The sequence below is a fragment of the Chrysemys picta genome, unplaced genomic scaffold (assembly GCF_011386835.1).
Source record: "Chrysemys picta bellii isolate R12L10 unplaced genomic scaffold, ASM1138683v2 scaf1515, whole genome shotgun sequence".
Classification (NCBI taxonomy): Eukaryota; Metazoa; Chordata; order Testudines; family Emydidae; genus Chrysemys; species Chrysemys picta.
Window position 1 is genome coordinate 1 of NW_027054221.1, and position 14,851 is coordinate 14,851.

Genomic DNA, 14,851 nt, shown 5'->3' on the forward strand with positions numbered 1-14,851 from the left:
CATCCGCCCTTTCCACAGTCTTCCTCTAACATCTGCATCATATTTCCCACTTATGCTAAGCAACTATCTTAGGGACTCATCTGGTTCTAAAAAAAACAATCGATCTGTGCCTGTGATGGGCTGTACCTGGGCTTTGAGGCTCCTTACAAGAGGCCCCGTGGTCCTACTACACCCTGCCCCAGGAAAACAGCCACAAATCTGGGTCTGACTAGAGAGGACTCATGAAAGCAGCCAATCAGAGCCCATCAGGCTCAGCTAAAAGGAGCTGCAGGGCCTTAGCAGGTCAGTTCCTGGAGGGGCAAGAAAGGGGGCTGCTCTCTGGCCACAGAAATTCAGGGGATAGCCAGAGTTTGATTCTGGCAGCATTTGCTTAAGCTGGATTTGCAGGAAGAGGGTCCCTAAGAACTTTAACTCGGAGGTGAGGGTGAAGCTAAAAGTGGCTGGTACGAAGAAGCAAAAATGAACTGAAATGAAGCGGTGCCTAGCTACTGTTTCCAGGGTCCATGGTTTGGAACCCAGAGTTATGGGCAGGCCCTAGTTCCCCCACCATCTACAGTGGCATAAGCCCCACGGAGGGGACAATGCTTATGGAGAGCTTGAACAAAGGGCAGAATTTCAAGGACCCAGAGTTGGGGCTGGAGACCCTAGTGAGGGCAATGGGATTGTTCTTGACTACCCCAGAAGGGGTTCATTTGGACTTTGGGACGCAGCCAGAGGCCTGAGCCACAGAAGACTCACTAAGGTCGGCTGGCAGGGTGCGCCAGGGGTGAGAAAAGGACTGTGGTACCAGACCCAGCCACTAAGAGGCTCTCGAGGTGAGTCGATCCCTATAATTGTGCCCAAAAGGAAAGCTTCATGTTTTAAGACATTTCTCATTTGTGTGGAATGATAAATTACAGTGTCTTATGTGCCAAGTATCAGAGAGGTAGCCATGTTAGTCTGTATCCACAAGACTGTGGCTGTAGGAGGACTCCTTGTTATTTTTAGTGTATTCCATGTCTGCTCAAATTATATTCCCAATCTTAATGATCATATTGGGACTAATGGACATGTTGATTTTATTTCAGCTAATGAGTGACCCCATGCTCAGGGAGAAGAAGTTCCTTAAGTCTGTCTTGAGCATCTTGGAAGAAAGGTCACAGGATAGGAACAGCATTGTCCGTCAGATGGCTGTGAGAGGCCTGGGAAATTTAGTCTATGGGGCGCCTGAGAAGGTAAGAGAGATTACTGAATAGAATGCAGCATAACTAGAGAAACCAAGAGCGAGAGTTGTTCAGAGTTTACAGAGGCTGCACAAAATGCACTAGGCCAAATTCTGCTCTCTCATATACCCTAGTAACCTCTTTGCAGTAAACATAGAGCAAGCTGGATCCTTTGGTAAGCTGGGCATAAGTCAACAACGTGCACTTTAATATGACCATATGTAAATGTATACATCTGGGAACAAAAAATGCAGGCCATACTTACAGGATGAGAGACTCTATCCCAGGAAGCAATGATGCCGAAAAAAACTTGAGTCATGGCAGATAATCATTTGAACGTAAGCTCCCAATACGAAGTTGTGGCCAAAAGGGCTGAAATGATCCTTGGAGGTAAAAACAGAGGAATCTTGAAGAAGAGTAAAGAAGTTATTTTCCCTCTGACTATGGCACTCATGTGAGCACTGCTGGAATACTGTGTCCAGATCAGGTGTCCACAGTTCAAGGAGGATGCTGATAAATTAGAGAGGATTCAGAGAAGAGTCTCAAGAATTATCAAAGGATTGGAAAATATCCCTTTAGTGATAGACTCAAGGAGCTCAATCTATTTAGCTTTACAAAGAGCAGGTTAAGGAGTGACTTGAGGACAGTCTATAACTACTCACATGGGGAATAAATTTTGATAATGGGTTCTTCACATTAGCAAACAAAGGTATAACAAGATTCAATGAGGAAAAATGAAGCTAGGCTAATTCAGACTGGAAATAAGGCATACATTTTTAATGGTAATTTTAATGAACCATTGGAACAATTTACCAAAGGTTGTGGTGGGTTCTCTGTCCCTAGCAATTTTAAAATCAAGATTGGATGTTTTTCTAAAAGATACACTCTAGTTCAAACAGAGACTATTTCGGGGAAGTTCTATGTTACGCAGGAGGTCAGACCGGATAATCACAATGGTCCCTTTTGGCCTTGGAATCTAAGTAACTAGGAATCTAATAATAGGATTACACAGATGTATTATGGCACCAAGTTGGGCTCATTGTAGCTAGCACCTGGTCTGAAATATAGCTATAGGTCTCTGGGGGGAGACAGGGTTGATGAAATTCCCACAGCTTCATAACTGCTAAAGAAAACTTATTAGAAGTGTGATCACTGATAAGTGTTCTTTAATGTCATATGTTTGTACAGGTGAAAAAGCACAAGAAGTTTCTTCTGGACATACTGATCGGGGCCTTACATGACATTTTCAGTTCTGAAGTCATTGGCGAGAGCATGAAAGCACTGGCCAAAGTCCTGAAGGAGCTGAAAGAGAAGGACATAGGTTCTTCCTTCAAAGACCTCACCCAACAGATCCGGACTTACTTTGACGATGTATGTGAACAGATCTCTCCAACCCCAGTTCAACCGATCTTGATTAGACTCCATTTACAATGCATGATGTGGACTCCCTGGGCATTGCTCATGTCAGAGTGAAGAGATTTTAGGCCCCAGGGAAGAGAGGTGTTTTACGGAGGAGGAGAACATTAGGAGGATGGGGATGACATCCCTGCTCCCACAGTCTCACCCTTCTATTCTTCCTTATTGCCACTGAGAACCTCAAAGAAAGTCTGAATACTAGATTAGATAGCTAGATAAGCATGAAATGGGGGTTACAGAGTACAATAGAGAGTGTTGGGCCTGTTCTATACCATTTTTATGTGAGAGGGTTGGAATGATAATTCCATTTTGTACAGAATTTAGAGATTTCAAATTTGGGTTTTGTTCCTATTTGTGGGAACCCCTCTCCCCAAAGTTCACTCTTTGTGAAACAGAATTACTATTCTCAACCTAGCTCTATTGGAAGCTTTGGCCCAGGGCAGTCTGCTCTCAGACTATCCCGGTGCTGGGAACCCAGGAAACTCTGGGAGCTAGAAGTGCCAGGGAGTTGCAAATTTGAGAGCCAGGAGTCCCAGAAGCTGGGGGCCTGGAAGCCCACGATCCCAATCAGCCTGCTAGATTGGCTGCCACAGAGCTGGATGGGTGCACTGGAAAGACACCAGGCAAGTTTCTAAGGACCTCTACCTGGCTTCCGGAGGAATTTCATCAAAACTGAACTGTCTCTAAAATATTTTGATGAATCAGCAAATTTGAACAAAAAATTGGTTAATTACCGTTTTTCCAACTAGCTGTAGTTGGAATCACTCTACTTTAGCGTAGAAGAGATGGCTGTGCGAAGTGCATGATGTGATTGCCTCTTAGTTACTAACTTGCGGGGCTTTCTTGGCTGTAGGAGGATGATGCTCTTCGCTCAATGGCCTTTGTCCTATTTGGCATCCTGGCCCGGCTGACAAAGAGAAAATGGAAGACCTATTTTGCCGACCAGGTTAAAAAGAGCTGGGTCACACTTCTGCTGCACCTGCAAGACCCAAACCCTGAGATTTCAATGGTAAGACCGACAGTGACTTATTTACTAAGCAAAAGGAATCTTCCTCCCAATGCCAGGGGAGCTCTGCTATTCCTGCCTGCTGTGGAGGCCCAAATTCTCCCCTCAGTTCATTGCCCTCCTGCTGAGTCAGTTCCAGCCAGGTTGGTCCATGGCTGCCTCACCAGAATCCAGGAGAGGTCATGGGTCTGACCCCGACAGGTCTCTGTTCCTGTCTGCCCCTGCCTCCCCAGAACAGACAGACCACAGCTATGCCTGGTGCAGCAGCTTTCATTGGTATATCTGTTCCCAAAAGACATTGATGCTACCTTCCAGGTTTCAGTTGAAGTTCTCCCGTCTATTAGTCATTCCTGCATGTTTTCTGCCAATTACATCCAGATGAATCCCTTTTTTTGATCCTGGAATAGATGAGCAGTCACGCAGATGAGTTCCCTTTGAATGAACATAGCACTCGGTAGGGAACAATTCAATGGTGTGACACTCTTTTTCAGGAATGCAGAGCTACGTTTCACCTCTGTTTACCGTTTTTGGGATTCAAGAGACTCCAAAGTGCAATCAGTGAGCACCTTGGTGGCACAGCTGAGCTGAAGCCTGAAGAGCTCCAGGTGGACATTTGCAGACACCTTGTGAGTGAGCTGTTGAACTGTCTGAGATTATTGACTGGAGTGGTGGTGTAGAGGTGGGGGGGGGGCGGGGATGTGTGATGGATAATGTAAATAACTGTAAGAGTGGGATATATGACTGAGGGTGATGGGAAATGTAAATCTGCCACAGATTCCCATTTTTCCCACTTCTACCCAGCCACCTGTTCTCTCTCTTATTTACCTGTGGTTCGTAAAAGCATGTGCTGGCAGACAAAGGGCACTTCTAGCCAGAGAGAGCTCATGTGTCCCTGATTCCCTCTAGGCCAAAGAGAATGCAGAGCTACTGGAGAAATTGTACCAAATCACCATCACGTACTTCTATAGCAGCTGGGAAGAGATCCGGGCAGTTGCAGCCAACTTAGCTGGTGAGAGATGATGCCCAGTGTCCCTTTTGGTATTTCCATTGAGGGAGACAGAAACAATCCCACTGTGCAGCGCTGAGCTGCCATTAATCTCTCTGTGCCTCAGCTTCCCATCCATAGATGGAGATGTTAATATCCCTACCTCTCCAGTGTGGTGGATTAGTTGCTATCAAGTGCTTCGGGATCCTTGCAGGGAAAGCACGGTGCAGTCATTTAGTAGTAGAGGCAGGGACATTGTCACATAGGGCATGGTTACACTTTGAGCTGGGTGTATAATTCCCAGCTTGATGAGACGTACCCGCACTAGTCCTGCGTGCTAAAAATAGAGAGTAGTTGCGATGGCAGGAGCAGCAGGAGGTTTAACCACCCCAAGTATGATCCCATCCAAACCCCAAAGTCTATTCTCAAGGTGACTAGCTCCTCCCACTGCTCGTGCTGCCTTAGCTACATTCTAATGTTAGCATGCTATCGCTGTCAGAGCCACTGTGGGCCCGTCCCATTGAACTGGGAGTGATACCCCTAGATCAAAGTGCAGACCTACTCACAGTGTTGTTCAGTGCTCCTCACTGCTACTTCATCATTGGGAGGCATGCAGCCCACCTCCCCATAGTGCCTGCTGTTTCAGGTTCCTGGCCACACCACCTTGTCAAGGAAGCATTACGTTTCTCCTCTTTGGCCCTGTGCCCTCTTCACCCTAGCACACCCATGTGAGACAGGCAGGCATTGTAGCCTACGTCTCAGCTATCAGTTACCATGTGAGATCCCTGCTTAGAACTCACTTATTCCTGGCCCCAGTCCTTTGCTCAGACCACTAGACCAAGACACTATCTTAGTATGTCTCCAATAACTGACAGCAGTGGCAAGAGGAACAAATGGGTTTTATGTAAACATTCTTTTTAAAAAATGCCTCTCTCATTCTCTTCAGTGTGAACTCTAAACTGCTCTAGCATCCTCTTGCCCACAGCTCACTGTTAGGCCCACAGTAGGAGATGCCAAAGACGTGTCTAGGGGCTGCTAATATCACTTTGCACTCAACAAGGGAAGGTTTATTATTATTGTTTTTATTTTACATTGTGTATTTAGGCATCATCCTGGAACACACAGACAGGCAGCGTATGGAATGGCTGGACCTGGAACATCTGCTAATGTGTAAGTAATAAATACAGCTGAAGTCCTGTTCATTAGTGAGTTCTAAAGGAATTTAGCTGACAAGCCGCAGTAACCAATACCACTGGTGCAAAGTGCATCAGCCACACAGCAAAGGACAAATTCACTCTTGCCCAGTAGAAAGTCCGCTTTAATTTTCCCTGAAGGAGGAAGCTGCAGAAGGTGTGATATGAGTCAGTACATCTTCTGGTTGTCCTGGCAATGCCCCCTCCACAGCCAGTGCTATCCACTCTTTGGGCTTTATTGGCTTTCTGTGGACTCCCCAGGTGAGAAGAAGTTGTAGCCACTTTCTGCTACCTCAAATTTCCCACCAGCAATTTTTCTTCCAGTAGGTGCCCTGTATCATGCATAAACCTGCTTGGACCTGGCCTCTGTTAAATTCCAGGTTTAGTTGAGCTCAGGCAGTGTCTCCTGAATAGAGATGGAAAATAAACTTAAAAGTGGAAGCTTTTGAAACAATGGGCCTTCTTCCATTTACAGCAGAGTGGATGACTTTCTGGTAGAGTCAGGGTCTCCCCCCAGTTGGGAGCATGGAAGGGACCCAGTGGAGGAACCTAAAACTTTGTATTGGAGAGCTGCTGTAGCGTGGTATTCAGAGGTAATAAGTCTCCAGCTATTTCAGGCACAGGTGACTATATGAAAAGTGAGGCATATTGATCTCTCATGTATTTTCCATCCCAATAGAAGGACTGAGCCCAGTTTTACATTTTTCCATGTGATCATTCTGCTTAGGTAGTTCAAGGTTCTGTGATCACACTTAGCTGTGATTTGACAGTCTGTTCACTAACGCGTTGTCCTCTGTAATTTCAGCTCTCCAAGTCCTACAGAAAGACCCAAGTCCCACTGTCCAGCTGGTGGCAACTGAGATCATAAGTGACATCTGTTCTGGCCGAGTGATTGGGGAATGAAGCGGAACAGAGACAAACAGAAGAAAGCGCTTCAGTAGTATAATCATTCAAACATTAACCCCACCCCTTGCCCACCGGTCACCAGAAGTCCCACACCCATGGGGTATTACTTCTGGGGTCAAGGCGGACACATAACCAGAAGCAAGGTGTGGCCCCTCCAAGAACTCCTCCCACTGCCTTCTACCAATCAGGAGGGGTTTCAGCCACTGGGGACCACCTCGAGAGGAGATTTGACCAATTGGGGGGAGTTCCGCGGTGGGGTGACCTGTCTGGAAATGGTTCATGTGACTCCTCTAAGAACTCCTCCCACCATCCTCTACCAATCAGGAGGGGTTTCAGCCGCTGGGGACCACCTCGAGAGGAGATTTGACCAATTAGATATTGGCATAGAAAGTACGCTTATTAAGTTTGCGGATGATACCAAACTGGGAGGGATTGCAACTGCTTTGGAGGACAGGGTCATAATTCAAAATGATCTGGACAAATTGGAGAAAAGGTCCGAGTTAAACAGGATGAAGTTTAACAAAGACAAATGCAAAGTGCTCCACTTAGGAAGGAAAAATCAGTTTCACTCATACAGAATGGGAAGAGACTGTCTAGGAAGGAGTACGGCAGAAAGGGATCTCGGGGTTATAGTGGACCACAAGCTAAATATGAGTCAACAGTGTGATGCTGTTGCAAAAAAAGCAAACATGATTCTGGGATGTATTAACAGGTGTGTTGTGAGCAAGACACGAGAAGTCATTCTTCCGCTCTACTCTGCTCTGGTTAGGCCTCAGCTGGAGTATTGTGTCCAGTTCTGGGCACCGCATTTTTAAAAAGATGTGGAGAAATTGGAAAGGGTCCAGAGAAGAGCAACAAGAATGATTAAAGATCTTGAGAACATGACCTATGAAGGAAGGCTGAAAGAATTGGGTTTGTTTAGTTTGGAAAAGAGAAGACCGAGAGGGGACATGATAGCAGTTTTCAGATATTTAAAAGGGTGTCATAAGGAGGAGGGAGAAAACTTGTTCACCTTAGCCTCTAAGGATAGAACAAGAAGCAATGGATTTAAACTGCAGCAAGGGAGGTCTAGGTTGGACATTAGGAAAAAGTTCCTAACTGTCAGGGTGGTTAAACACTGGAATAAATTGCCTAGGGAGGTTGTGGAATCTCCATCTCTGGAGATATTTAAGAGTAGGTTAGATAAATGTCTATCAGGGATGGACTAGACAGTATTTGGTCCTGGCATGCGGGCAGGGGACTGGACTCGATGACCTCTCGAGGTGCCTTCCAGTCCTAGAATCTATGAATCTATGAATTGGGGGGAGTTCCGGGGCGGGGTGACCTGTCTGGAAATGGTTCATGTGACTCCTCTAAGAACTCCTCCCACCGTCCTCTACCAATCAGGAGGGGTTTCAGCCACTGGGGATCACCTCGAGAGGAGATTTGACCAATTGGGGGGAGTTCCGGGGCGGGGTGACCTGTCTGGAAATGGTTCATGTGACTCCTCTAAGAACTCCTCCCACCGTCCTCTACCAATCAGGAGGGGTTTCAGCCACTAGGGACCACCTCGAGAGGAGATTTGACCAACTGGGGTGGGGAGTTCCGGGGCGGGGTGACCTGTCTGGAAATGGTTCATGTGACTCCTCTAAGAACTCCTCCCACCGTCCTCTACCAATCAGGAGGGGTTTCAGCCACTGGGGATCACCTCGAGAGGAGATTTGACCAATTGGGGGGAGTTCCGGGGCGGGGTGACCTGTCTGGAAATGGTTCATGTGACTCCTCTAAGAACTCCTCCCACCGTCCTCTACCAATCAGGAGGGGTTTCAGCCACTAGGGACCACCTCGAGAGGAGATTTGACCAACTGGGGTGGGGAGTTCCGGGGCGGGGTGACCTGTCTGGAAATGGTTCATGTGACTCCTCTAAGAACTTCTCCCACCACCCTTTACCAATTGCGATGGGTTTTGGCTGCAGAGGACTGCCCCAAGAGGAGATTTGGCCAAAATAGGGCAGGTTCTTGGATGGGGTGAACTGCCCAGAAGAGGGTCATGCAACCCCTCTAAGGACTCCTCCCAATGCCCTCTGCCAATCAGAGTGCAGAGCCATCACCCCATAAGTCCCAGTACCGGGCAGAGGAGGCCATCTCTTATCAAGAAGACATGTTTTAGAAATTGTGGAAAGGCTGAGAGGAAACATGGACTCCTCTACCACCCCCGTGAGAACTTCAGACTTTGTTTTAGCCCCGAGGACCTTTGGACTTGTATGGAGAAAGTGCTACAGCAGTGACAGTTCTAAGGAGGGCCCTTTGACTCAACCATTGATAGATACTTTGGAACCCGACCCCGAAACCCAAACCAATGTGTGTGACGGCCTCTCATTGTCCATCCCCCTAAAGTTGGAAGAGGATCATGGCTTGGAGGAGTCACCAGCGGACAAGGTGAACAGGAAAGACATTGCTCAGGTAAATGAATGATTAAGAAGTGATGGTTGAACATGGGGATGTAATGGGGTTAGGAATCGACCTGGCATTGCATAAATCTAAAACCAAGCAGTGGGGTGCTTACACTGTTTTTTGTCTGAAAATTTCTCAACAGCTCGACGATGCCTTTCTAGAGGCCTTTGAGAACTTACACATCGGTAGCCCTGTGGGAGTAAATATATCATGCATCAGCTGTTTTTGCTCCTGTCTGAGACACAGATCTCAAGAGGAAAATCCAGAAAAGGACAAAATAGAAGAATGAACCAGATCAGACTCCCTCATTGTAGGGGTCATGGCATCCATTTTTACAGGCGGCTGTAAAAAAAGTTGTGTTAAACCAGGCAATTAATAAAACTTATTTAAATGTGTCCATATGACTGTGTCCCCCTCCATACTTGTGTTAGTAAAAGATGGTACCGGGAACAGTCACGTCTCCACCTATGGCTCTGTTAAAGAAAATATATTACACCCCCAGAGAAGTTGGGAGCTTGGCACGGTGAATCCTCTTTTTCAAGTGGCCAAAAAGCATAGCAAAACTTTAACTAGAAGACAGGTAACTGCTTGGCTTTCAGACCAGGATGCTTACACTTTACACAAACTGGCTCGAATACAGCTTCACAGGAAGGATCGGGGCTGATGTACATTAAAAGGAGGAAGAGAAAGAGAAATGTATCATACCTGCAACGCACAGGTCCCCCAATACCCTTTAAAAGAAGGGCTTTAATGCGCAGGGCCAGCCATAAGCGAAAGTCCAAGAGGAAGCCTGGGCGAAAGAGAAGACGCTCTCCGCCTGGTAAAAGAGATATTTTAATCAACATGGCTTTTGTTCACTGTGGGTCTGAAGAGTGCACCAAATCTGAACTAGACTTGTTTCAAATAGCCCCTACCCAGACCAGCATTGAGAAAAGCATCTACATCGAGGTGCCGCCTCTATCGGCTGTTACGGAGTCTGCCCCCATTGATGTTTTTATAACAGCGAATGGCATCGATTATATGGATTTAAACAACACGCTGCTGTATCTATGTTGCAAGATTGTAAAAGGAGACGGAACTGAACTCGCCATGGACGCCGAAGTGGACCTGGTGAATTACCCCGTGGCCTCTGTTTTCAGTCAGTTGGATGTCACGCTTGTAAGCCAAAGCAACAACTGTTACCCTTACAGGGCCTTTATAGAATCGGTGCTCAATTACAGCGATGACACCCTTGACACGCAATTTTCCGCTGGCCTGTTTTACAAAGATGCTACCGGACAACACAAAGAAACAGAGTTGGATGACGGGAATCTAGGGTTTGTGAGGCTTGCAAAGCTGACGGCCCAGAGCAGGACGGTAGAGCTGCTGGGTCATCTACACAGCGACCTGTTTTTTTCAAGAAAACCTTTTCTTGAGTGGAGTGGATGTGAAAATTAATCTGACGCACAGTAAAGACGCCTTCTGTTTAATGGGCAGTGCAGGCGAAGGCTTTAAATTGCGTATTGTATCAGCATCCCTTTTTGTGAAAAGGGTACGGGTGGCCACTAGCATTCGTCTGGGGCATGCAGAGGCCCTGCTTACCCCTAATGCTAAATATCCCGTGGACCGTGTGGGAATGAAAGTGTTTAGCAACCCCGCCAGCAGCGGGGTCAGTAACCAGGAGAACCTGTTTTGGGGACAGTAACCCAAAGTGCTTGTCCTAGCGTTTGTGGATAATGATGCCTTTAGCGGAAGTTACTCTACAAATCCCTTTCATTTTAAACATTATATTAATTTTGTGGCCTTGTACGTAGATGGTGAACAGATACCAACCAAGCCTCTGCAACCAGACTTGGAGGCAGGACGCTGCATGAGAGAATACATGAATGTGGTACAGACAGCTGGTAAACATGTGAAAGGTCGTTCTCTGTTAATCGACCGTGAGGAGTTTGCACAGGGTTACACCTTGTTTGCCTTTGACCCGTCTCCTGATCAGGAATGCGCCGATCAGTATTCCCTGATTAAAACCGGGAACCTGAGAGCAGAAATACATTTTGGGAAGGCTTTAACCGTCCCCGTCAATATGATCATGTATGGAATTTTTTTCAGGAGTAGCAGCCGTGTTAGTCTGTATCCGCAAAAAGAACAGGAGTACTTGTGGCACATTTGTTAGTCTCTAAGGTGCCACAAGTACTCCTGTTCTTTATGGGATTTTTGACAACGTCATAGAGATAAATCAGAGGAGAAACGTTCTGTTTGTCTATATGTGAACATGGACACCGTGCAGCTCTCACGTGTCTTATCAACGGCCCCTTACACGAAAAAGAATTTCTTAGATGTGTTCCTTTGCGATTGGCTCCCTGACGGCAAGCTGTCTCAGAAACCCTTAGGTTTGGTGGTCAACACGCATCCACACAACCAACCTGGTGAACACTGGCTCACCTTGTATCTGGCGGAGCGTAACCGTGGAGAGTTTTTTGACTCATACGGTCACCCCCCAAACAGTGTGTTGTTTCCTAAAAGCATTATGAAATTTTTAAACAAAAATGCCACAGACATTGTGTTTCACAATAGACAATTACAAGGCCCCTGCTCTGTCGCCTGCGGCTATCACTGCATGTTTTTCTGACATCATCGTAGCAAGGGTTTCTCTTTTGACCGGATTTTAAAATTCTATTCTAATGACTTTAGTGCAAAACGACCGGATGGTGATGAATTCTGTAAAAACTAAATTTAAATTCTTGGGCATACCTAGCCTTGCTCAAAACATGTTTCAACAAGCCCAGACATGCGTATCTTGCAATGATTTCGATAGCCATGTTATCCAATATTCTCAGGCATAACAGACAATGTTTGTTTGGCATTATCCAACACATTTTTTATAAAGTAACTTTTCCCACAGTTGCTAGGCCCCACGAGAATTGCAGAAAAGAGGTGTTTCCACCTCCATATCTATTTTAAAAGCCATAGGGCAAGGTTTTAAACCCTTCTCCTAGGACCCTCTTGTTGTAAACGACTTTCTGTGTTTTCTTAAGGGTTTTTGTCTCTATTTGCCACTGATTTTTTGTTCTTTACGATAGAGGGCTGCTGCACCTCTATCTTTTTTGAGGTGTTTTCTTGCAGGCTCGTGTAATAGTCCAGGACTAGATCTTTCAAACTGTCAAAGTTGGTCTTTTCATAGTTTGCTATGTTCAGGGTAATCCCTTTGACTTTCATGCAGGCCCTTCTTCCCGACAGCTTATACCTGTATGTTTTCGGGCCTGCCAACAAAAACTGGGTGTTGATCTGGCAGGACCTTGCTTGTGAGGTCCCCTAAATAATCCCACAGAGGGGGATTCCAGTCACCCTCCCTTTTCACAGATATCACCAAGTCAGTGTCATGGTACAGGCACCGCTCTTGCAACCTGTCTAGCAGGCTGTTTAGTTCTAAGCGGGCGTAAGCAGTGGTGAAACAAGCTATGAAAACATTGGTATTTCCAGAGACAGAGTACCGGTCTTTTGTGTGCTTCCAAGACAGGCACGCTGTTTCATCGTCGATAAACTTGCAGGATGAAACCTCGTAGTTGGGGGGAAAGCGTTGGTCAGGGTCTCTCATGATGCTGATGTTGGGTAGGTTTGTTCTTTGGTCGAATTTACCCCACAGAGAATTTTAAAACAGTTTAGCGATTTGGCGTTTAGCGGTGTTAAACCTGATCTCATGTTGGCATAAATGCACGCCTTCTTTCTGGTAGAAATCGTTAATGTACTTATTTTGTTTTTCTTTGTCTGTGCACCAGCTGGGATACCCTGAAGCCTCTTGTTTCTGGTGGAGGTGTAATTTTATGTACTCTGAAAAGAGTTCATCAGATTTTTCATTAAAATGCCAGTTTTCATATATTTTAGCCACCGCGTACCCCTTCGCTATGGCCGCGTTCAATTCCACCGTGCACCAAGTCCCCAGGATGGCCCTCTCCTTATCAGTATGGGTGCACATCTCCTTCTGCTTGGTTTCCACACAGGTTCAGCATAGCGGGAACATAAGCTTGCCATCTACTCTGACAGGTAACAATGGGAAAAAGAAGCCTCGGGGGGGGGGGTACACTTTAACTTTTGCAATTCCAAAATAATTTGCAAGAGGTCCCAATTTGTCATAAACTATATTGGGGTGTCCAATAGGGTATTCTTCGGTTTTGCTTACGAACGGGTACAGGCTGGTAAAATCATAATAGTGGATTTCTTCCCTGGGGTTAGGTTTGTAATATAGGCCGATAGTGTTTGTCCTCCTCCCAGAAAGAGCATCCCTAGGCACGAGAGGCTGGGGCAACTGGGCTTGGTTTAAGAAACCTGCAAGCTTCCTGTCTGTTTCTTTCATCATCTGCCACTCATGCTCCTAAAGAGTCCTCACTACAAAACCAAGTCGTTTCAGACAAAAAGAACAGGAGTACTTATGGCACCTTAGAGACTAACAAATTTATTAGAGCATAAGCTTCCGTGGACTACAGCCCGCTTCATCCGAAGAAGTGGGCTGTAGTCCACGAAAGCTTATGCTCTAATAAATTTGTTAGTCTCTAAGGTGCCACAAGTACTCCTGTTCTTTTTGCGGATACAGACTAACACGGCTGCTACTCTGAAACCTGTCATTTCAGACAGTCGGTCTTGAGCTGCATCTTGTAATAAAGAAACCCAAAAGTTGTCCCCGTCATAGGGTTTTGTGCTTTTTCACAATGACAGTGACACAACCGTGGAAAAAAACAACCGTTGAACTCAAAGGCTGGGTGTACCCCGTCAACATTGGCATAACCGTCTAAAAAGTAGGGGCCTACCTGTAGTTCCCCACCCTGTAAAGCATGCCGTATTTGTATATTTTCTTTGTGAGAGGTATACGACCGCCACTGAATAGCTGGGGTCAAATATCTCTTTTTCTGCCTGTGATAGTTATCTGGAGGGAGAAGAGCTACCATGTTAGGCTCCAAAAACATAAACCTGTACATAGCCATGCAGACACATGCCAGTGTTATGTACCGGAATGGAGCTAGACACAGTTTTAGCTAAGTGAATGTACCAGGTTCTGTCTCTACTATATCTCCCTTCTCCGTCATTTTCATAATCTCTTTTCTGTATAGGATACAAGCCTGTCTCAAAATTTTGACATCCTGCTGACAGTTGTACGCGAGCTCTTGCTGCAAGTCAAACGTCTCATACCTGTGGTCCCAATATCAGTCGAGAAACTCTGCTTTTTCCCTGGGCATCATGCTTTCTACACCACAGTGCTCCACACCGGGCATAGGCCCCACTTAATTTTGATTTTCTCAAGTGTTTAAAAAAATGTGGAAAAAATACCCTTTGCACCCTTCAAACCCCATCGCCTGCGGGAGCTTGCTAAGCTTCATGGGCAAGAAGTTTAAAGAGAGTCTATAAAACGAATGCCCAGGGCCTTAATTTGCACACACATTAGTTTACTACCCTGAGTGATCAGTTCTAGGTACATCTTTTCCTTCAGTAACTGTCTAACGATGAAGTATGCATCGTAACCTTTGGAATTGTGCGCTAGGAAGGTGTAGTCCTGGAACTCTTTGCCAATAAAGGTCTTAACAACCATAGAAAGACACTCATTGTCCTTAAATTCCCAGGACTTTTCCGGCTTTAGGGACATAGTGAAAATGTAATTGGGAGTGTGCAATCCACTCTCCTCAGTCTACTCAAAATCATAAAAAATATACTTTTCTGAGGATTCAGGCTTTCTAAGACTGTCC

At 46.0% G+C, this 14,851-nt stretch overlaps 1 protein-coding gene across 1 annotated transcript; it reads left to right on the top strand.

The window, feature by feature from the left end:
- Positions 1-1,067: 1,067 nt before the first annotated feature.
- Positions 1,068-4,301, top strand: LOC135979980 (protein maestro-like; the record flags this gene model as incomplete). Its single annotated transcript, XM_065580076.1, has 4 exons — positions 1,068-1,214; positions 2,391-2,573; positions 3,472-3,627; positions 4,164-4,301. Coding segments are annotated over 4 exons (624 nt in total), but the record flags the coding sequence as incomplete, so codon positions are not given.
- Between the last annotated feature and the right edge of the window lie 10,550 nt (positions 4,302-14,851).